Raw genomic sequence first — 25,976 nt, 5'->3', positions numbered from 1 at the left:
GCCCCTGTGCCATTTTATTAGCCTGCTCCTCCTGTGCAACGGATAAGGCAAATATCTTCATTTATACTCTGAATTTCTCCTCATTCCAACCGCATCTTACACTATCCTCTTCCTAACAAATTATGTTCCAGCTACAACGGCCTCTTGTCTATTCCACGGTCCAAGCCTTTCCTAGGTGCAAGCCTTTTCACTTGCTGTCCCCTCTGCTGGCACTCCAGCAGTTCTTATCTTGCAAGACTGAGCTTCTCAAGCAAACCCTGTCTGAGTACCACCTGTGAAAACAGTCTCCAGGGACCGGCTCGGTGCTGTCATGGTTCAGTCGGCATGCTCCGCTTCAGCTGCCTGGGGTATGCAGGTTTGGATCCCAGGTGCAGACCTACACACCGCTCATCAGCCATGCTGTGGCGGCATCCCACACACAAAATGGAGGAAGACTGGCACAGCCATTAGCTCAGGGACAATCTTCCTCAAGCAAAAAGAGGAAGACTAGGGGCCGGCTCAGTGCAACAGCAGTTAAGTTCGCGTGCTCCTCTTCGGTGGCCTAGGGTTTGTCAGTTCAGATCCCAGGTGTGGAGCTACACGCCACTTGTCAAACCATGCTGTGGTAGGCGTCCCACATACAAAATAGAGAAAGATGGGCACAGATGTTAGCTCAGGGACAATCTTCCTGAGCAAAGAGAGGAGGATTGGCAGCAGATGTTAGCTCAGGGTTTATCTTCCTCAAAAAAAAAGACGAAGATTGGCAACAGATGTTAGCGCAGGGCCAATCTTCCTCACCGAAAAAACAAGGTCTCCCATAGTTATCTATCATCACAGCTTGTTTCTAGCACGTGTCACAATCTAATATTTAGTTTATTTGTTGGTTTGTTTACTGTCTTAATCACTAGTTCAGTACCCAAAATTGAAGTCTTAATTAATTCTTCCCAACCCTCTTTACCCTAATACCTGCTTCTCCTCCAGTATTTGTCTTGATGAATGGTTTAATCATCTAGCTAGTTGTCCAAGCCAGAACCTGGGAACTATACTAAACCCTTCTCTCTCCCTTTCTCCTCCTAGTCACTAAGCCATTAACAGTAGAGTCTATCATCTAAACATCTCTTAACCATACACTCCCTCCTCCCTTTACATTCTCAACCCCTTTAGACTTTAATTATTACTGTAATAACTTCCTGACAATTCTCTACCTTCAACTCTTCAAAGAGAACTTTCTAAATCATACATCTAATCTCCATTCTGCATCACAGTCATCAATATAGTCCTATCTACTTTTTGTCTTTGAGAAATTTGCTTAAGTTATTTCAGCAGATCTTCACACCTTTCAACATAAACTTCCTTTATGATTAGGTCTTTCTTTATCTCTCCAGCCTGTCCTATGGGCCCTTACTGAAATGTATCCTTAGTTGAAGCTTTGCTGGAATCAGCCTCAGTTCTGTAATCTACCTCCATGCCTCTGTATAAACTGCTCCCTCTACCGGGAAAGACTCATCTCCTCCTCCTACATATTCTTTTAGACACAGATTAAGTGTCACCTCCCTTACCTAGGGTTCTGATACTCAGATGCTCATCTTCTGTGCTCCTGTGATACCCTCTACATATATCTGTCATGTAGCATCAGACATGTCATTATGTTTTTAACATCTTACACAGTGCCTGGTTCTTCATAGGTGTTCCATAAATGACGAATAAAGGAACTGACAAAGGTGTATCACACACACTCAAACCTCTTCCCACTTCCTTTATGCGCCTTATGATCTCTTTTTTTTTTATTGAGTTATTGATAGGTTACAATCTTGTGAAATTTCAATTGTACATTAATGTTTGTCAGTCATGTTGTAGGTGCACCACTTCACCCTTTGTGCCCACCCCCCACCCCACCTTTCCCCTGGTATCCACTAAACTGTTCTTGGTCCATAATTTTAAATTCCTCATATGAGTGGAGTCATACACAGATTATCTTTCTCTCACTGGCTTATTTCACTTAACATAATTCTCTCAAGGTCCATCCATGTTATTGCAAATGGAATGATTTTGTTGTATTTTGCAGCTGAGTAGTATTCCATTGTATATATGTACCACATCTTCTTTATCCATTCGTCTGTTGCTGGACACTTAGGTTGCTTCCACGTCTTGGCTATTGTAAACAGTGCTGCAATAAACATTGCGGTGCACAGAACTTTTGGGATTGCTGACTTCAAGCTCTTTGGATAAATACCCAGTAGTGGGATGGCTGGATCGTATGGTAGTTCTATTTTTAGTTTTTTGAGGAATCTCCATACTGTTTTCCATAGTGGCTGCACCAGTTTGCATTCCCACCAGCAGTGTATGAGGGTTCCTTTTTCTCCGCAACCTCTCCAACATTTGTTGCTATTAGTTTTAGATATTTTTGTCATTCTAACGGGTGTAAGGTGATATCTTAGTGTAGTTTTGATTTGCATTTCCCTGATGATCAGCAATGATGAGCATCTTTTCATGTGCCTATTGGCCATCCGTATATCTTCTTTGGAGAAATGTCTGTTCATGTCTCCAGCCCATTTTTTGATTGGGTTGTTTGATGTTTTGTTGTTGAGTTGCGAGAGTTCTTTATATATTATGGATATTAACCCTCTGCCGGATATATGACTTGCAAATATTTTTTCCCAGTTAGTGGGTTGTTTTTTTGTTTCAATCCTGTTTTCATTTGCCTTGAAGAAGCTCTTCAATCTGATGAAGTCCCATTTGTTTATTCTTTCCATTGTTTCCCTTCTCTGAGAAGGCATGCTGTCCGAAAAGATCCTTTTAATACTGATGTCAAAGAGTGTACTGCCTACGTTTTCTTCCAGAAGCCTTATGGTTTCAGGTCTCACCTTTAGGTCTTTAATCCACTTTGAGTTTATTTTGGTGAATGGTGAAAAAGAATTGTCAATTTTCATTCTTTTACATGTGGCTTTCCAGTTTTCCCAGCACCATTTGTTGAAAAGACTTTCTTTTCTCCATTGTATGCCCTCAGCTCCTTTGTCAAAGATAAGCTGTCCATAGATGTGTGGTTTTATTTCTGGGCTTTCAATTCTGTTCCATTGATCTGTGCACCTGTTTTTGTACCAGTACCATGCTGTTTTGATTACTGTAGCTTTGTAGTATGTTTTGAAGTCAGGGATTGTGATGCCTCCAGCTGTGTTCTTTTTTCTCAGGATTGCTTTAGAAATTTGGGGTCTTTTGTGGCCCCATATGAAGTTTAGGATTCTTTGTTCTAATTCTGTCAAGAATGTCATTGGGATTCTGACTGGGATGGCGCTGAATCTGCAGATTGCTTTAGGTAGAATGGACATTTTAACTATGTTTATTCTTCCAATCCAGGTACATGGAATGTCTTTCCATCTCCTTATGTTGTCATCCAATTCTCTCAGAAAGGCCTTGTAATTTTCATTATATAGGTCCTTCACTTCCTTAGTTAAATTTACCCCAAGGTATTTTATTCTTTTTGTTGCGATTGTGAATGGTATTGTATTCTTGAGTTCTTTTTCTGTTGGTTCATTACTGGAGTATTAGAAATGCTATTGATTTATGCAAATTGATTTTATACCCTGCAACTTTGCTGTAGTTGTTGATTACTTCTAAGAGTTTTCCAATGGATTCTTTGGGGTTTTCTATATATAAGATCATGTCGTCTGCAAACAGCGAGAGTTTCACTTCTTCCCTCCCTATTTGGATTCCTTTTATTCCTTTTTCTTGCCTGATTGCTCTGGCCACGAGCTCCAGTACTATATTAAATAAGAGTGGTGATAGAGGGCATCCTTGTCTCATTCCTGTTTTCAGGGGGATGGCATTCAGTTTTTGCCCATTGAGTATGATGTTGGCTATGGGTTTGTCGTATATGGCCTTTATTATGTTGAGGTAGTTTCCTTCTATGCCCATTTTGTTCAGAGTTTTTATCATAAATGGCTGTTGGATCTTGTCAAATGCCTTCTCTGCATCTATTGAGATGATCATGTGGTTTTTATTCCTCAGTTTGTTGATGTGGTGTATCACGTTGATTGATTTGCGGATGTTGAACCATCCCTGTGTCCCTGGTATGAATCCCACCTGATCCTGATGTATGATTCTTTTGATGAATTGCTGAATTCTGGTTGCCAAAATTTTGTTGAGAATTTTTGCATCTATGTTCATCAGTGATATTGGCCTGTAGTTCTCTTTTTTCGTGGTGTCCTTGTCAGGTTTTGGTATCAGCGTGATGTTGGCCTCATAGAATGTGTTAGGAAGTGTTCCATCTTCCCTAATTTTTTGGAATAGCTTGAAAAGGATAGGTACTAAATCCTCTCTGAAAGTTTGGTAGAATTCCCCAGGAAATCCATCTGGTCCTGGGGTTTTACTCTTTGGGATGTTTTGATTGCTGTTTCAATCTCTTTCCTTGTGATTGGTCTGTTCAAATTGTCTGCCTCTTCTTGAGTGAGCTTTGGGAGATTGTAGGAGTCCAAGAATTTATCCATTTCCTCTAGGTTATCCATTCTGTTGGCATATACTTTTTGGTAGTATTCTCTTATAATCTGTTGTATTTCTGCAGAGTCTGTTGTTATTTCTCCTCGCTCATTTCTGATTTTGTTTATTTGAGCTTTCTCCCTTTTTTTCTTTGTAAGTCTGGCTAGTGGTTTGTCAATTTTATTTATCTTCTCAAAAAACCAGCTCTTTGTCTCATTGATCCTTTCTACTGCCTTTTTCGTTTCAATAGTATTTATTTCTGCTCTGATTTTTATTATTTCTCTCCTTCTGCTGACTTTGGGCTACATTTGTTCTTTTTTCTCTAGTTCAGTTAGGTGTGCTTTAAGGTTGCTTATTTGGGATTTTTCTTGTTTGTTAAGATGTGCCTGTATTGCGATGAATTTTCCTCTTAATACAGCTTTTGCTGTATCCCATGTGAGTTGGTATGGCATGCTATCATTTTCATTTGTTTCCAGGTATTTTTGATTTCTTCTTTAATTTCTTCAATGATCCATTGCTTGTTCAGTAGTGTGTTGTTTAGTCTCCACATCTTTGTGCCTTTCTCAGCTTTTTTCTTGTAATTAATTTCTAGCCTTATAGCACTATGATCTGAGAAGATGCTTGTTATTATTTCAATTTTTTAAATTTGTAGAGGCTTGCCTTGTTTCCCAACATATGGTCTATCCTAGAGAATGTTCCACGTGCACTTGAGAAGAATGTGTATTCAGCTCTTTCAGGGTGGAGTGATCTATATATGTCTGTTAAGTCCAATTGTTTTAGTTATTCATTCAGCTCCACTATTTCCTTGTTGATTTTCTGTCTGGATGATCTGTCCATTGATGTGAGTTGGGTGTTGAGGTCCCCTACTATTATTGTGTTGTTTTTAACATCTTCCTTTAGGTCTGTTAATAGTTGCTTTATGAATCTTGGTGCTCCTGTGTTGGGTGCATAGATATTTATAAGCGTTATTTCTTCTTGATGAAGCGTCCCTTTGATCATTATATATTGTCCCTCTGTGTCTTTCTTTACCTGTCTTATTTTGAAATCCACTTGGTCTGATATGAGAATTGCAACACCTGCCTTTTTTTCCTTGCTATTTGCTTGAAGTATTGTCCTCCACCCCTTCACCCTGAGTGTGTGTTTGTCCTTGGGGCTGAGGTGTGTTTCCTGGAGGCAACAAATTGTTGGATCTTGTTCTTTAATCCATTTTGCCACTCTGTGTCTTTTTATTGGAGAGTTCAATCTGTTCACATTGAGAGTGATTATTGATGCATGTGGACTTAATGCTGTCAGTCTGTCGCTCATTATCTTGTTTTCCTGTGTTTCTTTTCCTGTGTGCTTTAGATTACCCATTTAATACTGCAATTTCTTATGCTGGGTTTCTTAGATTTTTCCTTATCTATGATTTGTGACTCTGTTCTGTACTTTATTTTAGTGTCTACTTTGAAGTTTGTATTTAGAATCTCGTGTATAATATAGTCTATTCTCTGGTGGTCTTTTACCTACTTGACCAAAACTGATTTAGACCCTTTGCTCTTCCCCTCCTAAATAATTATTTTCATTTTTCATTCCAACTCGTCTTATTAATTTGTAGTTAGAGTGCTAAGATCGTCCTTGCTTTGGTAGTTTCCTTACCTTTACCCTAATGCTATAATTGAATATTTGCTATCCTGTTGTGGTTCTATCCATCGGTCTCCCTAGTCTGTGGATTGTGTCCCCTTTCTCCCTTTTTTCTTTTTTCAGGTATGAGAGCCTTCTTGAGGATTTCTTGTAATGGAGGGCTTTTAGTTACAAATTCCCTTAACTTTTGTTTGTCTGGAAAAGATTTAATTTCTCCCTCATATCTGAAGGAAATTCTTGCTGGATAGAGTATTCTTGGCTGAAGATTTTTATCCCTTAAAGCTTTGAATATGTCACTCCATTCTCTCCTAGCTTGTAGGGTTTCTGTAGAGAAGTCCGCTGACAGTCCGATAGGGGCTCCTTTATAGGTTATTCTCTTTTTTTTCCTTACTTCCCTGAGCATTCTCTCCTTATCATTCCTATTTGCCAACTTTACTACTATGTGCCTTGGGGTAGCTCTTTTTACATTGACAAATCTAGGAGATCTAAAACCCTCCTCTACACACATTTCTCCGTCGATCCCTAGATTTGGGAAGTTCTCTTCAATAATTTCGTTAAGCACACTTTCTGCTCTATTTTCCTTTTCCATATTCTCGGGAATTCCTATGATCCTTATGTTCTTACTCCTCATTGAATCCATTATCTCTCGGAGATTTTCCTCATTTTTTTAAATTCTTAGTTCTCTTTCTTCCTCTGTCTGGTGCCATTCAGCCTGTCTGTCCTCGATTATGCTAATTTTCTCCTCTATGTTGTCTACACGGGCATTCAGGGAATCCGTATTCTGTTTTATCTGGTCCATCGTGTTTTTCATCTCAAGTAATTCTGTTTGATTCTTTATGATTTCAATCTCTTTTGTGAAGTAACTCCAGAACTCGGCTTGTTTCTCTATCTTTCTCTCTACCTCATTGAGTTTTGTGATTATAGCTGCTCTGAACTCATTATCACTTAGTTTACCTAATTCCAAGTCCTCAGGACTTAATTCTGTGTTTTTATTGTTTTCCTTCTGGTCTGGGGCTTTTATAAATTGCTGGATGGTAGAGGAGTGGTTTTTTCGCATGGTGGTAGAATTCAGTTGCAGTTACAGCCTGTCGCCACTAGATGGGCGTCGAGAGCCACGTGTTATGAGCTCTCTGCCTTGGGGCAAGATGGCTGCGCCCACTGGCTTTGCTGGGGGGGAGGGGCTGCTACTCACACGCAGCGGTCTGGATTCAGATCAGTTCTGTTCTCTGGTCTCCCAAGCCCCTTGATTTATAGGGTCCCCGCGGACGGATGCTTTCCCCCCCGTCAGCGGGTCTCCACTGAATCAGCAGCAGGAGTCCTGGATGATCCCCTGGTCACGCGGCCCCTCCCCCGCTCCTTCCCGACCCGCGCCGCAGCGATCGCAGACTCTAGGGGAGGGAGCGATGTTCTCTCCTACCGTTCCAGCGCCTCCGAGGCTGTAAGTAGGGTTTATGATCGCCGCCTTCTTTGTATTGTAGGTCTCTAATGAGCTGGTATTATGTTTATTCTCTGAAATTCAGTTCTTCCAATCTTTTGTTGTATTTTGGAGGGGAGAGAATCCCGGGTCAGCTCACCCCACCATTTTGCTCCGCCCACCTCGAGGATGTTAATCCTTATGATCTCTTTTCAATCTATATTGAAATTGTAAATGTATTTTTTGTAAATACCACTTCCAATGTTTTCTAAGAGGTAAGTGGAGAAAAAATGATGACAAACCAAAATAAAATTCTGTCAGGTGGCTTATTTCTACACATCTATACTTTCCAGTGCAAAAGGAGGAGATCAAAATATGATAGCTTGCCTTTCCTATAATCCAGTCAAAACATTACTGGAATAAGTGATTACAAATATATGAAAGCTGAATCATTCTAAAAAGAAAACCTGAGGTTTACTAAGGACTCACATTTGCCCTCCCTAGTGCCAAGTTGTCTGGCTTTACTGCCTTTCACAAGCTGCATATAATGCCAACAGTTAAAAGTAAAGAAATTTTAATAGCATATATCCCAGAGAAAAATTGTTCTTAGGTCCAGAAATTTTTGAAAGGCAGATATTAATAATTTTGAAGGAAGTCTGTTTAGGAATTTGTCAAATGGCTATAAAAAAAATCAGAAAACAGGGCCAGCCTGGTGGCGTAGGGGTTAAGTGCACACTTTCTGCTTCGGCAGCCCAGGGTTCACTGTTCCGGATCCCAGGTGCAGACATGGCACCACTTGGCAAGTCATGCCGTGGCAGGCGTCCCACATATAAAGCAGAGGAAGATGGGCACAGATGTTAGTTCAGGGCCAGTCTTCCTCAGCAAAAAGAGGAGGATTGGCAGCAGATGTTAGCTCAGGGCTAATCTTCCTCAAAAGGAAAAAAAAAATCAGAAAACATACATAGACTAATAAAATTTAAAATTTGACATCATTTCAAAAAATATACCTTGAATTACAAATTTGTGAGAAGTTATTTTTCAATTTCTGATCATGTGACCTAAGAAGGGAAAATTGCTAAACAGTGCTTAATAATGTCTTTATAACATTCCAAATAGCAATCTACAACCTTTTGATAGAAACTAAACCACCAATTTAAACACACAGTCATGTGTCACTTAATGACAGGGATACATCGTGTGAACATCACAGAGTGCACTTACACAAACCTAGATGGTACAGCCCACTACACACCTAGGCTCGATGGCACTAAGTTTATGGGATCACCGTCGCATACGCAGTCCATCACTGACCAAAACGTCACTATGCAGCACACGACCATACGGTGTAATTCTTCTTTTATCTGAGATGCAGGCCAAAGGGCACAATAATTTACTCACCAAGCAGAAGCTAATTAAATAGAACTAACTAGATATATAGTTCACTTAATGACAATAAGAAATTATCACAACCGATAGAAACTTCATATAAAACCTTTTTTATTTTGGCAATAAAGGATCAAAACTTTTTATTCACTGAAATTACCAAGAGGAATTTCTTTCCCCAAATCTGAGCAATGAAATCTGACATATCTGACCTCTTCTACACACTACGTCACTAAAGGAATGTGCTTGTTTTTGCTCTTGGTTACCAAAATGAACTGAAGAATCTGTACAATAGGAGTTGAGTGGGGATGGTTAGAGGATTCCTATAGGTTGTTCCCACCAAATGGCTTTCCAGTTAACAAACACTATGTATAAACAAACTTGGGTCACAGAATCTTTTCTTTTTTTTGCATCTTTCATTGCTGGGAAGTAAATATCGTTGGCATCAAACTTTGAAAAATAAAGAAATTCATTAAAAAAAGGTTAACAGATCCCCACCCTTTTGCCAATCCTACCCTCCTAAGGTAACTAGAATCTCAAAGCCGCAGAAAATCTTGACTGTATAATTCAAAATTTTTCATCTGGTTTGTGAAAAGGAAATAAGCCTACAAAGGCTGAAGGACTTGTCTAAGGACAAACTGACAGAGGGCAGATCTTTAAGTCAGGTCTCTTAATCAACTAAAACGCAACCAAATCAAAGAAATCTTTGGGGAAAATTCACTTGACCCACCCTGTAAAAAGAAGGAACAAAGCAGCACAAAGTCCTCCACCTAACAACCCACAGGCCAAATGGAAAACTCACACACCATCAGGCAGGCGATCCGATGGACACACACTAGAGGAAAGCAACAGTGATAATTCGTTTAGTGGAAACAAGATAGGCTTTGGGGTCAGAGAAATCAACATCTGAATTCAGATCTGTTACTTATTTGTGTGACCTAGGGAAATGTCTCCGAGCCCCAGTTTTTCTCATTTGGGAAAAGGGGCTGAAAATTATTATCTCTTAGGACTATTTTAAGTATTAAATGATATACCGTAAGTGAAATCTGGCATGTTGCAGGATTTCAATAAAAGTTATCTACTTCATGGGATTTACGTAAGATTTAAATGAATGTATTTTGCAAGGCTTTAGATAGTATGGAATAGTGAGAAAGGCACAGAATTTGGGACAAAATGGTCGACATCCCAACTTTACTGCTGTCTGTTTGTACGTGGCCACGTCTCTCACCTGCTCAGTATCTCACACGAGGAATGAAGATAACACTCACCACACTTAGCTTTCAGGGATGCTTTAAGGATCAAACACGATCATCTTTCTGCAAGCACTTTCTAACTATAACGTGCTACATATATGTTACCATTACTAACAAGAAACTAACTGCATTAAAAAGTAGCTTCTTCCTACAAAGATTAGGGAACTCTGCTTTTATAAAGTAAGTATCACTCCCCAGGCACCACTGAAGAGTTCTTGGATTTATCAACATTCATAAAATGTCTTTAGGTTCTACTAAACACATTTCCTTAAGAACAATGTTTCATCTAACATTTTCTAAACCAAATTTCAAGTAAACTAATTTAGATAGAGTGTTGCTTCTCAAAGATTTGGGGGTTGAGCTCAGGCAAAAGATCCTATAAACCATCATATAATTATTTAATGGGAAGATTATTCAGCTTGAGACACTAATGAAGGGAAATCTGGTCTTTATTAAACATTATAAGTGAAACTACTAAAACCTGCCAGAAATGCAAATATATATATATATATTAATAAACATTAATACTGAAAAGATCAGCTCACAACCCAGCTGGAAGCTGCTGCAGACCACCTTTGAGGTGTGGCAAGGGGAAACCAATGCGTGTGGAGTAATGAGGCCCCTCAGAGTACGTGGCCATTCAGCAAGTCAGCAGTACAAATAGAAATTATCTTTTTGCCTCTTTCCAATAAATCATACTGCTGCAATAAGTTTTTATAAACAAAAATATAAAATATATAAGAGGTACCTAGTTTCTTCCAAATGTTTAAACAAATTAATCCATATGGCACTACTATGAGCCGCTATCCTTACCGCACAGATGTGTAAAAAGATGTAGAAGTTAAGTAATTCCTTTATGGTGGCTCAGAGGAAATCTGTTGCAAAGATTAAATACCATATATTACTGATTGAGTGTTCTAACTGAGCTCTTGGGCTGAGTAGCAAGTGCCTAGATAAACAGCAAGTGCTAAAGAGAGGTCATAATACGTAAGAAGCCACTAGAAATAGTCATACAGCAAATCATTTTACTACTGGCCAGCAAACATACCTAATCAAAGCTGCAAACACAAGTGACAAATACATTTTTCCCCTTCATGGTATCAATACCAGTGACTTAAGTGCTTCTAAAATATCCTAACTTGGCTCAAGATTCATTAAATAGTCCATTCATGTATGTACAAGAACAATGTTCAAAGCAAATGTACTTTTAGGAGACAAGAGTAAGTACGTCTCTGGTTAACTGGCACAATCACTATGAAGAACAGGGGTCCCCAACAAGTAGACTAGGATTTACTGGTACTTAAATTTGGTTATCTGTGTCTGCCCAGCCCCGCTTTCCAAGCCACCAGTGCTGACCACCACAGTCTGCAGAAATTCCCAAAGGCAGAAAAGTGCGGCCAATGGCAGCACTCTTTCTACTGCTTCTGTTCGAGACCAAAGTGCGAACATCAGATCCTAACCTTCCAATGATTTTAGAGTTCAGGGAAATACAAAATAAGAGTCATCTCAAACACACATATAGAAGTGAGGAGAAAGCTCCTGAAATACAAAGTTAGTGTTAAAAATCAACAATTCTGACCCATCCTGGCAAATACACATTTAACTTGAACATTACTATCCTTTCTTTCTGTGATAAAATGGAGATACAAGAATGTGCTAATTCTGACTTGACTGTCAGAATTAAAACACTAGAATAAGTATCTACAAAATCCTCCTCTTTCTTTGCGGCATCGTTAAGACACCAGTAACTCTGAACACAGGCTCTGCTACAACTCGCCATAAGCTTGGGAAAGTCACTTCACCTCTCTGATACCTAGTTTCCTCATCTGTAAACTGGATAATAATATACAATAGCTTTATTATTATGAGGATAATGATAATACCTTTAATTCACAGGACTATTAGTAGGAACCAAATGAGATAAAGAAAACACATAACACTGCCTGGCACCAATAAGCATTCTATAAACATGAGCAATAATTAGTATACTTCAATCTTTTAAATGAGATAGAACCAACTGTTTAGAAGTTCACCTGCTTATAGGCGACAGGCTTCTTGGGACTTCCCTCTACCATTAAAAGAAAAAAAACAACCAGGAACACAATCGAAGAGCTGCACCTCCCTGTCTTTTACCATACGCTAGAGTAATCTGCATTCCATGGGGCTTTACACATCAGCTACAGGTAGTAGAGGGTAAGTCTTACACTGTGATTGAGAATTTTGGAATCAATACAAAGATTTTAATCCCACTATCACTTGTCATTGGCTGTGTGAACTTAAGTAAGGTATTTAATGTCTCAATGCGTCTGACCCTGACTTAAGAGTTTCCTCAACTGCGAACTGTAAATAATAATAGTATCCACCTCAAAAAGTTACTGTGGTGATTAAATAAAATCATAGCTACACAGTGATAAGTACTGTAATCGAAACATTGTACCTCTTATTATTAAATTACTCCTACTAGAAAAAGGCAAAAGCCCCTAAATCGTCTAAAACCCTATAGTGTTTTCCTTTTCAATATTGAGGATCTTGAAAAAGATATGCAGAAATACATGCTACAGGTGGCAGCCATCTTGAATGTAATAAAAGTTGATGGTCCTTCTGAAGCACCATAAGAAATGTGTCCTTTCACAGAAGGTGAGACCTCTTAAAGCAGGTCTTGTATGTACACAACTACCTATTTATTTGGAGTCATTCTAACAGAGATTCCATGGAAATGGACTTCATTCACAATGTCTTACGATTTTAAACAACATTATCCTATTAGACTCTCATGTGTAAACGTCAATATGCAAGCTATATTGGAATGCAGATAGTTTTAACAATCACTGACAAACAGTACGTACTTTTTCTATGGTATTTCTCATGAGAGTATCAGTTTTCCCAAATGAAGGTTAAGCTAGAAGCTACAGAAGGCTTCATTCTTTAGTAACATACCCGTGACATCAGACTGTTAACCATGAAGTATGAGTCATTCATTCAACAAATATTCATTGAATGCTTACTATGTCCCAGGCACTACACCATGCCCAAAGAATATAAGTGTTTAACACAGTACCTGGGCAGTGCCTACCCTCAGAGATCTTACACTCTAGAGAAAGAAACAAACAATTACAATGCTATAATGGAATAATGCAGGGTGCTGTGGAAACGCACAGTAGTACATCTAACCTAGGGGACAGATGAGAGAAGGAGAAAGGAGCTAGTGAAGCTTTCCTGGAGAAAGCAACATTTAAACAGAGGCTTAAATCCCAGTGAGAGAGACTGAAGCATACTGAATGAACTAAAAGAAGTTCTGCACGGCTGAAGCATTCAGACTGCGGTGGGCCAAAGGATGCCTGTGTAAATCATCTTCAGTCAGGACTTTATCTTAAATGGTACAGAAACCCAACAAAGTGTGATAGAGGAAAAAGACAGAGGTATTTTGTTCCTATTTTTATAAGATCATTTCAATTTTACAACTAATCTGATCATCACATACATCCTTGCTACATAAAGTGTGGTCCATAGACCAGCCATATCAACAGAACTTAAAAGTCCGTTAAAACTCAGCAAGGCATAGTTACAAGTATTATTATTAACTCCATCTTAGAGATGAAGCTGAGTAATTAGACAAAGTTACATAGCTGGTAAATAATGAAGCCAGGATGAATCAAGACACTCAAATGAAAATCGATTCCTTTACCATCACAATCCCTGACTTCAAAATGTACTAAAAAGCCATAGTAATCAAAACAGCACAGTACTGGTACAAAAACAGACACACAGATCAATGGAATAGAACTGAAAGCCCAGAAATAAAACTGCACATCTATGAACAGCTAATCTTCAACAAAGGTGCCAAGAACATGCAAAGGAGAAAAGACGGTCTTTTCAACAAATGGTGTTGGGAAATCCGGACAGCCACATGCAAAAGAATGAAAGTAGACCATTATCTCATGCTATACATAAAAATAAACTCAAAATAGAAGATAAGTCCTGAAACCATAAAACTCCTGGAAGATAATATAGGTAGTACACTCTTTGACACTGAACTTAAAAGGATCTTTTCGAATACCATGTCTTCTCAGACAAGGGAAACAAAAGAAAAAATAAACAAGTGGGACTTCACCAGACTAAAGAGCTTCTGCAAGGCAAAAGAAACTGGGATCAAAACAAAAAGACAACCCACCAATTGGGAGAAAATATTTGCAAATCATATATCCTACAAGGGGTTAATCTCCATAATATATAAGGAATTCACACAACTGAACAACAAAAAAACAAACAGCCCGATCAAAAAATGGGCAGAGGATGTCAACAGACATTTTTCCAAAGAAGATATCCAGATGGCCAATAAGCATATGAAAAGATGTTCAACATCACTAATCATCAGGGAAATGCAAATCAAAACTACACTAAGATACCACCTTACACCTGTTAAAATGGCTCTAATCACTAAGACTAAAAATAACAAATGTTGGAGAGGGTGTGGAGAAAAGGGAACCCTCATACACTGCTGGTGGGAATGCAAACTGGTGCAGCCACTATAGAAAACAGTATGGAGATTCCTCAAAAAATTAAAAAAAGAAATACCATATGACCCACCTGTCCCACTACTGGGCATCTACCCAAACAACCTGAAATCGACAATCCAAAGTAACATATGCACCCCCATGTTTGTTGCAGCACCATTCACAATAGCTAAGACATGGAAACAATCCAAGTGCCCATCGACTGATGATTGGATAAAGAAGATGTGGTATATATATACAACGGAATACTATTCAGCCATAAAAACGACAGATTCATCCCACTTGCAACAACATGGATGGACCTGGAGGGTATTACGCTAAGTGAAATAAGACAGACTGAGAAAGGCAAACACTGTATGATTTCACTCATGTGTGGAAGATAAACAAACACATGGACAAAGAAAACAGCTCAGTGGTTACCTGAGGGATGGGGGTGGGGAGTGGACACAGGGGGTGAAGGGGAGCACTGATGTGGTGACAAACAAGAAATAATGTACAACTGAAATTTCACAATGATGTAACTTTTATGAACTCAATACAAAAAATCGGTAGAAAATATAAAGAAAAATAGACAAGCCCATTATTGTATTGAGAGTTTTAGTATGCTTTTGCCAGAAGTGATAGAATAATCACATAAAATTTTAGTAAGGATAATGAAAATTAAATACCACAATCAATAAATGTGACTATTTAACAAACAGAGCATACAGCACTGAATCACTTCAGATTACGCATTCTTTAAAAACTTACACAAAACACTGAGCAAAAGTTTACTACATACAGGGCCACAAAGCAAGTTTTATTAATTTGCAAATGATTTGCCTCATTATTTTTCTTTATTACAACCAAATAAAACTAGATACTAATTCAAAAATATTGCTTTAAAAATCCATTGGAAATAAAGTAAAGCACTTCTAAATAAGTTGTAAGTCAATGAAGTAACAAAAATTTAAAATATTAAAAAATGAAAAGAGGGGCCGGCCCTGTGGCCGAGTAGTTAGGTTTGCACACTCTGCGTTGGTAGCCTGGGGTTCGCTGGTTTGGATCCTGGGCATGGACATGGCACCATGCATCAGGCCATACAGAGGTGTCATCCCACATAGCACAACCAGAAGCATCTACAACCAGAATATACAACTAGGTACTGGGGGGGCTTTGGGGAGAAGAAGAAGAAGAAGAAAAAAAGAAGACTGGCAACAGATGCTAGCTCAGGTGCCAATCTTCAAAAACAAGAATAAGCAAGGTGATCTTGAAGAAACAAGCTGAAGAACTTTAACAGACAGCAACACCAATTATAATATAAGAGAAATTCAAACAGGGAGATAATGGCAAAACAGCAGACAAAGAGATCAAGAGAACAGAGCAGACGGTCCTGTGACAGACATGCAAGTATACGGTCACCTGATTTATGACAAAAGTGAAACTGTGGTGCAATGGAGAAAGAATGGTCTCCAATAAATGGTGCTGGGTCAACTGACTATCTATATTAAAGACAGGAATCTTGACTCTTACCTTACAAGCAACCACAAAAAATCAATTCCTGATGAATCACACATACAAATGTAAAAAGCACAATAGCAAAGCATTTAAAAGAAAACATAAAAGAACATCTTTATGACATTAAAATAGGCAAATAATTCTCAAACTACACACAAAAAGCCTTAAATATAAAAGAATAGACTGATAAAAGGGAACTTCTGTTTATGTAAAGGTTTCATTAAAGAGTGAACTAGCAAGCCACAGAATGGGAAAATACATTTTTAATACATATTCAAAGAACCCATATCCATAATACATAAAGAACCCCTATAAAAAAATTGCCAAACCAATAAAAAAATGGGCAAAAGACTTCAACAGGTACTTCACAAAGGAGTGTATCCCAAAGGCGTTCAACTTCATTGTCTTTAGGTAAATCAAAATTAAAACTGCAAGGAGATACTACAACATACCTATCAGAAAAGCTAAAATATAAAAGACAGAAAGTACCAAACACCAACAAGGCTGCGAGACGAGATCTGATGCACTGCTGGATGGAGAGGGGGTAAACTGGTACAACCACTTTGGAAAACTTTTGGACACAATCTAGTAAAGCTGAAGAGGTGCACATCCTATGACTGTATAATTCTGCTCCTAGGTTTATATCCAACAGAAATGCATAAGAAATCTTCACTAAGAAACATGTACTAGAAAGTTGATGAAATCATTATCTGGAACAGTACCAAACTAGAAATTAGCAAAATGCCAAATGTAAGAATAAATTCCTATTCATACAATGGAATACTATTGGCAGTAAGAATGAACTAAGACTATACTACATGCAGGTAAGAATGAGTCTTACAAACAAAATGTTGAACTAAAGCCAGCACATAAAATGTACATATTATATGATTCTATTTGTATAAAGTCCAAAATTAGGCAAACCTAATCTTTGGTATAATAAGTCAAGGTAGTGGTTAGTCTGGCTGGAGATGTCCTGAATGGAAGAGAGCATGAGGAAGCTTCCGAGATTCTGGGGTCCTCATAATTCTGTTTCTCAATGGAGATTCTGACTATGTAGTATGTGTGTTCATTTTGAAAATTTAAAATATAATATCTGAGTATGTTTGTATCTGTATACTTTTCTGTATGTACCAATTTCAAATTACTTCAAGAAATACTTCAAAAATGAAAAAAAATTATATCCCCACATTTATGCAAAGATGACTATTTGAGCCTGTGGAGAAGAAAGGAAAACTACTGAATGTGAGGCTAGGCTGTTTGTGTGGTGTTTTTACTCACCTTTGTCCTGTAATGCAATTTGTTGCTTATGCAGTAATGCCACCTCCCGTCCCAAAGCTTTCTTCTGTCTTTCCAATTCATTTCGAAGCACCAAAATTTTTAATTGCAGGCACTCACTTTCTTTTTTCTAAATAATTAAAAGCACAGGTAAATTTGTGAATATAAAAGTCATGACTGAAGAAGTACACATTCACAATGTTTCAAAATGAACAATGGCTTAACGCACTTTAATACTTATTTACAATATGAGTAACTTAATTATCACCACCCATTATTAATGGAAAAAATATAGATGAAGCAAAGAATAAGAGTAGAAATAAATCTAAAGTCTGGAGACAGTCCTTTCTAAAAACCCAAAAGACACTACAAAATATCTCAGGCCTCTTTCCTGACATTACAATACAGTAAGACAAATCAATAATAAAAAAAAGATGGAGGTGGCAAAGTGTTAAACATAGAGTTACCACAGGACCCAACAAGTCCACTCCTAGGTATATACCCAAGAGAATCGAAAACATGTCCACAGAAAAACCTGAATATGAAAGTTCAAAGCAGCATTATTCATAATAGCCAAACAGTGGAATCAATCCAAATGTCCACCATCTGATGAATACATAAGTAAAGTGTGGTATATCCATACAATAAAATATTATTTGGCAATAAAAAGAAATGAAGGGCTGATCCATACTACAACACAGATGAACCTTGAAAACATTATGCTAAGCGAAAGAAGCCAGTTTAAAACCCATTTATAAGAGACATCCAGAATAGGCGAATCCATAGAAACAAAACGTAGATTTCCACCTTTGCCAAGATGAACCAAGGTGCTCTAATATCCCACAGATTTCAGAGAAGGCCAAGTAGGGACCGGGGCTTTCATCCCTTCTAGGCGGTAATCAACCAAACCCCCTATAGCGTCAGTGGATACCACAGAGGGAGTCTGGACTTGCAGCAATAAGGAGATAACCCTCTCTCTCCCTGCTGGGTGATATCAGAGAAGGCCTGGTGGAGAGTCAGAACTTCCACTACTACGCAGTGCTAATGAGGTCATCCTATCCCTCACGATATCAGCGGGGATCATGTGGCGAGCAGTGACAAGGCATTCCTACTCCTCCCAGCCAGACAGATGTCAGCGGAGACCTAGTGGAAAGCTGGAACTCCCACTCCTGGCCAGCAGTGATGAGCCCCCAACCCCACATCCACCACCTGGGTATCCACGGAAGCTGCCTGGGGAACCTGGACTTCTCCACCCACCTGGCAGTAATGAGATGGTGCCTGTCCCTTCCCCTATCAGACAGAGAGGTGTCAGAGGAAGCCAGGTAAAACAGAAGGTTTAAATAAGATCCGGAGACTCATGACATAATAACTAAAATGTATAAATTTCAATCAAAAATCATTTAATCATAATAAGAACCAGGAAGATGTCAAAGTAAATGAAAAAGAATTATCAATAGATGCCAACACTGAGATGACCGACATGTTACAATTATCTGACAAAGACCTGAGAGCAGCCATCACAAAAATGCTTCAACAGCAATTAAGAATATGCCTGACGAGCCAGCCCTGATGGCCTAGTGGTTCAAGTTCGGCACTCTCACCGCTTCGGCGGCCCAGGTCTGTTTCCTGGTCGTGGAACCACACCACCCACCCATTAGTTGCCATGCTGTGGTGGCAGCTCATATCAAAGAACTAGAAGGACCTGCAACTAGATAGATACCACCATGCCCTGGGGCTTTGGGGAGGAAAACAAAAAAAGAGGAAGATTGGCAACAGATGTTAGCTCAGGGTGAATCTTTCCCTGCAAAAAGAACATGCTTGAAACAAATGAAAAAATAGAACATCTTGGTGAAGAAATAGAAAGTCTCGGTAAAAAAAAGAAATAGAAGATATAAAGAACCAAATGGAAATTCTAGAACTGAAAATAACTGGAATAAAAAACTCAGTGAATGAGCCCAACAGCAGAATGCAGGAGACAGAGAAAAGAATCTTTAAGCTGTAAGGCAGAACAAGACAATCAATCTAAACAGCAGAGAAACAACAGACTGTAAAAAAATGGACAGAGCCTCAAGGATCTACAGAACTATATCAAAGATCTAACGTTCATATCATCAAGTACTGGGAGGAAAGGAGAAAGATGGAAGGAGTGAAAAAGTACTCATAGAAATAACGGCTAAAAACTTCCCAGATTAGGCAAAAGAAATAAATCTACAGATTCAAGAAGTTAGTTAACCCCAAACAGAATAAATTGAATAGAGAAAAATCACAAAACAAATGAAACCAAAAGCTGCTTTTTGGAAAGGTCAATAAAAGTGATAAAAGTCTAGCCAGGCTAACCAAGAAAAAGAGAGAAAAGATAGAAATTACTAATAAGAGGAATGAAAGAGGGGCCACCACAACTTATCCTATGGACATTAAAAGAATAATTAAAGAATACTATAAACAACTCTACGCCCACAAATAAGAGAACTTAGATGAAATGGACCAATTCCTTCAAGACAATCTACCAAAACTCACACCGGGAGAAGTAGATAATCTGAATAGGCCAACAGATACATATATATGAAATTAAATCAATAATTAATAACCTTCCAAAACAGAAGGTACCAGGCCCAGATGGTTTCACTGGTGAGTTTTACCAAACACTTAAATAAGAATACCAGTTCTTTAAAATCTCTTCCAAAATACAGAAGAACTTCCTAACTCATTCTATGAGGCCAGCATCACCCTAACACTAAAACCAGATGAAGACATCACTAGAAAGGAAAGTTACAGACCAATTACTCTCATGAATATAGATGCAGCATCCTCAACAATATTAGCAAACCAAATCCAACAAAGTATAAGAAGAATTATACAGTCGTGTGTGGCCTAACATCATTTCGGTCAATGACGCATTGCCTATATGACAGTGGTCCCATAAGATTACATGAGATTAGTACCATAGAGCCTAGGTGTGTAGTAGGCTATATCATTTAGGTCTGTGAAAGTACACTCTATGATGTTTGTACAACAGCGAAATCGCCTAATGATGCATTTCTCAGAATGTATCCCCATTGTTAAGCAACGCATGACTATGCACCATGGTCAGATTTATTTATTCCAGGTATGCAAGGCAGGTTCATCATTCAATAATCAATTAATGCAATTCACCACATCAACCAGGTTAAAGAAAAATCATATAATCATATCAACAGATGCTGAAAAAGCATATGACAAAATTTAACACCCATTTATGATTAAAAACTCTCCAAAACCAGGAATAAAGGAAAACTTCCTCAACTTGGTAAAGAACAGTTGCCCAAAAACCTACAGCTAACATTATACTTAACAGTGGAAAACTAGATGCTTTCTTCCTAAGTTGGAGAACAAGGCAAGGATATCCACTTTCACCACTCTATTAAACATGCACAGGAAGTTCTAGCTATGCATTAAGGTAATAAAAGGAAATAAAAGCTATACAGATAGGGAAAGAAGAAATAAAATCATCTTTGTTTACGGATGATACTGCTGTGTACAAAATCCCAAACAATCACAAAAGAAACAAACAAGCAAACACCCAAAAACCTCCTGGAACTACTAAGTGATTATAACAAGGTTGCATGATACACGGTTAACACACTGAAATCTTTCTTATGAAACAGCAAGGAACAGTTGGAATTTGAAATTTAAAACACAACATCAATTACATTAGCATAAAAAATGAAATAATTAGGTATAAACCTAAGAAAATATGTTTAAGATCTATATGAGGAAAACTACAAAACTCTGATGAAAGAAATCAAAGGAGATCCAAATAAATGGAAAGCTGTCCATGTTCGTGGATAGGAAGAACAATATTATTAAGATACCAATTGTTCCAAACTTGATCTGTAGATTCAGTGAAATCTCAACCAACTATTTTGTGGATATCAACAAACTGATTCTAAAGTTTATATAGACAGGAAAAAACCCAGAATAGCCAACTTAGTACTGAAGGATAAGAACAAAGTTGGAAGACTGACACTATCCAATGTCAAGACTTACCACACAGCTACAGTAATCAAAACACAGTGGTGTGGGTGAAAGAGGAGACAGATAAATCAACGGACTAGAATAGAGAGCTCAGAAATAGACACACACAAATACAGTCAAGTGATCACCGACAAAGGAACAAAAGCAACTCAATGGAGAAAGAAGAGCCTTTTCACCAAATGGTGCTGGAATCAATGGACAGCCACATGCAAACAAAACAAAACAAAACAAAACACATTTAGATACAGACCATACACCTTTCACAAAAATTAACTATAAACAACTGGGGACTTTCTGTACTTTCTGCACAATTCTTCTGTAAACCTAAAACTACTCTAAAAAATAGTTTATTTTTTAAAAAGTGATAGAACTGTACCTCAAAAAAAGGCAATTTTACTGAATGTTCATTTCATAAAATAAATCCCAGATAGATTATATCAGAGATACAATTAAGTTTTGCTAAGTAAGTTTGTTAACTTATCTTTCCATAAAAATATTGCCCACTTAAACCTATGAAATCATGGTTTAACGTCACTAAGATTCCCCCTTTTAATCCAAACACCTTCCAGAATTGGCCTCCAGATAAAATCTGAAATCCTGCCCTACAATGAACATACATGTGTTGCACATGTTTGCATTCACACGCAATTACAGCACTATGAATGCATGTGCCCTTCTCTCCTGGTCTTTATCAATAGTGTCAATAATATACTTTTCATGGTTTTCCATGACATAAATCTTAACCAAACAGCAATTTGGCTGTACTCAGTAAATTTCTGTCTCCTTCCTAAGATATATGCTAACTAATTAAAATTGTAATGGGAAAAAAAATCCATTCATTAAAATAATTTGAATAGGTTACCAAGCCCTAAGATAAGCTGGTAGAACACTTCAAAAGAGACAAGTCAGCATCACAGACAGTGAGGAGGTCCGGGCACTAGGTGAGATGAGTAAGGGTCCGGCCTCACTGAGGCAGCAGGCACGGCAAACGACTTTTGGCAGTTGTGTGGAAAGTACTTTACAGCTATCATTTCTCACCCAAAACGCCTTCTTCCTCATCTCTGAAACACTGATTCTAAACAGATGGCATGGAAATCCAAGCCAAGAAAACAAGCAGAAAAGCTTATTTCCACTCATCTTGATTATATTTGACTGGAAAATTCTATGCAACGATCCTGAGCAATTTTTCCTGAACAGAGCAAACCCTTATGAAGGACGTGCTTCTGGGTGATGAGAAACGGTTTCTGCTTTCTAAGAGCTTGGGTCCAGTGGAGACAAAAGCCATTTTGCTCTGCCAACCCACTGTAAAAACAAAGATGAAAAGTCAATGAGGTTGCTTATCATTAAAGAAAAAGGAGCCAGGAAACAATCAAGTTTCCTTACAACCCAGCAGTGTGATAAAAGCCCTAGGGTGCCTTTATCTCACTGAGGAAAAAATACGTAAATTCTTAGGAAGCAATTGTTTTCCACAAAGAGATAAGAGTTCAATTTCCTTAACTTGAGTTGTTCCACAAAATATTAAACTGAATTCTACTTGGGTAGAGGGGGAAAAAAAGTAGAAAAAAAGAAAAGCAACTCTTCAGAGAACACAGGGATATGCCTGAGCAGGGGGTTAATTTGCTGTATTCCGGGGTACACGCTCAAATTGGAATATGTTTTCTAGAATCAAAGGACTAAGGATACAAGTTAATCTAAATATTAAACCAATACAGGAACGCATGTGTATAGTGTGTTTGTGTTATGGTCCGTGTGCAGAAACTGGCCCAGTTACAGAAATATATCAAGTCATTCAAAACCAAGATTGTTGGCTCTAATTTCTGATGAGTAGAGTAAATAAATGCTGCCCAAGTGGGATCTGGTGCTGCTTCCTTTCTACTGCATCTAAGACAAGTGCTCAAAGATCTTAACGTTCCTTAAGCATCTTCTAATGGGTTTCAGTGTTCTACTTATCTGTTTACTCAAAGCATAGTTAATGTCACATATGCATCTCCAATAGATCACTTTTAACTGGATTTTAGTGTTTTTATACAACACTGATCAGAAAAGCAGAGCTACATTCATCTCTTTGCAAGCACACACGTTCCTTTACACTGTCTTTACAAAGACAGTGATGGGCAATGTTAAAGATTCATTTCAGAAGGACAGACTAACTGTAAATGACACATTAAAGGAAATAATTTTCTCCTCATAGATCACATTGGAGCTGAAAAGCCTTAGGCAAAAGTTCTGAAAGCATGGTCCAGGAAACCATGAGGATTCCTGAGACTGCTTCAGAGTCTGTGAGATCAAAAATATTTTCATAGTAATACTAACCCGTTATCTCCCTTTTTCATGCTCATTTTCTCATAACTGTAGAGTGGAGTTTTCCAGAGTCTACAAGATTAGTGATATCACAACAGACTGACTGCAGAAGCAAATGTGAGAATCCATCTGTCTTTTATTAAGCTAGACATTATCAATAGATAGACCCGAAGTTCTCTGAGGTCTTTACAATTTTTAAGAGTGTAAAAGGGTATTGAGACCAAAAAGTTTAAGAATTAGTAGCTTAGGGCATATTCATCTGTACTAGTTTTCCCACCAAAATTGTAAATAATTAACAATCTGGAAAAAAGTTCTACAGCTATAGCAGTTGTCCTATAAGTTAACGAAATTTGCTTTTAAATGTCATTTATAGGCTGTTTCTATCGCACCTACACCTACTTAACCACTAAGAACGGGAAAAAAATTTCCTTAGAAAATATTTAATCCAATCCACTAATTTTATAGACTCAGTGGCAATATCAGGCCTAGAACCCAGGTCCAGCTAGGGAGATAAAGCAAAAAGTGTACAATAATGTACAGGAGTTCTGCTTCTGGAATAAGAGAATGAGAAGCCAACAAACTGGTCCTACCATAAATAAGAGCCATAGACTCTAGACAAAATACAAAAAGCTACTTACTTGAGTGTTCTGGAGACAGATCACTGGCAAGAAGAGACTCAGAAGCTGGTGCAAGCAACCAACACACAGGGTGAACCTGCCCTCTTCTGTGGCACTGCCCTGAGGGTGGCCTGCAATCAAATCCCAACAGAAAGACAACTATCTTTCCAGCCAGAGGAGCCAGGGAAAGAGATCAGGCGATCCCTTGAAGGACACCAGCATGGACGAAGCCAGAGAATGGGTTAAATTCAGGTAAATTCAATCCTGAATTTCACTGAGTCTCCAACTGAATCCTAAGCCATACATATGCAGGAGACAAAAGGAAAGCAGCTGTGCCCAAGGGTAAACGTACTGAACTGAAATCTGAGCCAACGTCCACGGCAGGAACGAGAATCTGAGCCTAACCAAGTTAACTACCTGCTAAAACAAAAATACCAATATTCTTTGTAGCAAAGTAACAAAATCCAGAGATACCACAAAATTACATTCACAATGTCCAGGATACTATGCAATACTACCCAATATAAGAGGAGCCTGGAAAATGCGACATATTCTCTAGAGAAAAGACAACCAACATATGCCAATCCCGAGATGACCCAGAGGTTAGAATTATCGGACAATGACTTTAAAGCTGCTACGATAAATATGCTGAGAAAAAGTAAATTCTTCTCATAATGAATAAAAGATATAAAATCTCAGCAGACTACTAAAAAGTATTAAAAATCCAGGAGACTTCTGCTTCTGGTCAAGACGGAGTAGAAAAAAGGAACACTGCCCAACTAATTTTACCAGGCCACCACAGTCCTAATACCAATCTGATCAAGAAATTTAAAACACGGCATCACAATATCCCTAATAAATATAGACACCCTTAAATTATTACCAGATGAAATCCAACATGATACAAAAAAGATTATATATCATGAATATGGCCAATAGACACATGAAAAGATGTTCATCATCGCTAATCATCAGGGAAATGCAAATCAAAACTACACTAAGATATCACCTTACACCCGTTAGATTGGCAAAAACATCCAAAACCAAGAGCGACAAATGTTGGAGAGGTTGTGGAGAAAAAGGAACCCTCATACACTGTTGGGGGGAATGCAAACTGGTACAGCCACTATGGAAAACAGTATGGAGATTTCTCAAAAAGTTAAAAATAGAAATACCCTATGACCCAGCCATCCCATTACTGGGTATCTATCCTAAGAACCTGAAATCAGAAATCTCAAGAGTCCGTTGCACCCCTATGTTCATCGCAGCATTATTTACAATAGCCAAGACGTGGAACCAGCCTACATGCCCAGAAACTGATGATCGGATAAAGAAGATGTGGTATATATACACAATGGAATACTACTCAGCCATAAAAAAAGACAAAATTGGCCCATTCACAGCAACGTGGATGGACCTCGAGGGTATCATGTTAAGCGAAATAAGCCAGTCAGAGAAAGACGAACTCTATATGACTCCACTCATAGGTGGAAATTAGTATATTGTTAAGGAGATCTGATCGGTGGTTATCAGGGAAAAGGGGGGGTGGGGGGAGGGCACAGAGGGGGAAGTGGTGTACCCACAACATGACTAACAAAAATGTACAACTGAAATCTCACAAGGTTGTAATCTA

The 25,976-nt window shown here is 38.3% G+C and overlaps 1 protein-coding gene across 3 annotated transcripts in view; it reads right to left on the bottom strand.

The window, feature by feature from the left end:
- Window positions 1–25,976, bottom strand: part of UVRAG (UV radiation resistance associated) — a 305,917-nt gene that overhangs the window by 139,381 nt on the left and 140,560 nt on the right. For all 3 annotated transcript variants that reach the window (XM_046685391.1, XM_046685392.1, XM_046685393.1), the window contains one exon: window positions 17,415–17,541. In XM_046685391.1, coding sequence (XP_046541347.1) covers window positions 17,415–17,541 — 127 coding nt within the window. The remainder of the gene's footprint in view (window positions 1–17,414; window positions 17,542–25,976) is intronic.

This window comes from Equus quagga, chromosome 14, assembly GCF_021613505.1.
Source record: "Equus quagga isolate Etosha38 chromosome 14, UCLA_HA_Equagga_1.0, whole genome shotgun sequence".
Taxonomy (NCBI): Eukaryota; Metazoa; Chordata; class Mammalia; order Perissodactyla; family Equidae; genus Equus; species Equus quagga.
The sequence above is the reverse complement of the archived record's forward strand: the minus strand, read 5'-3'. Positions and strand labels throughout refer to the sequence as shown.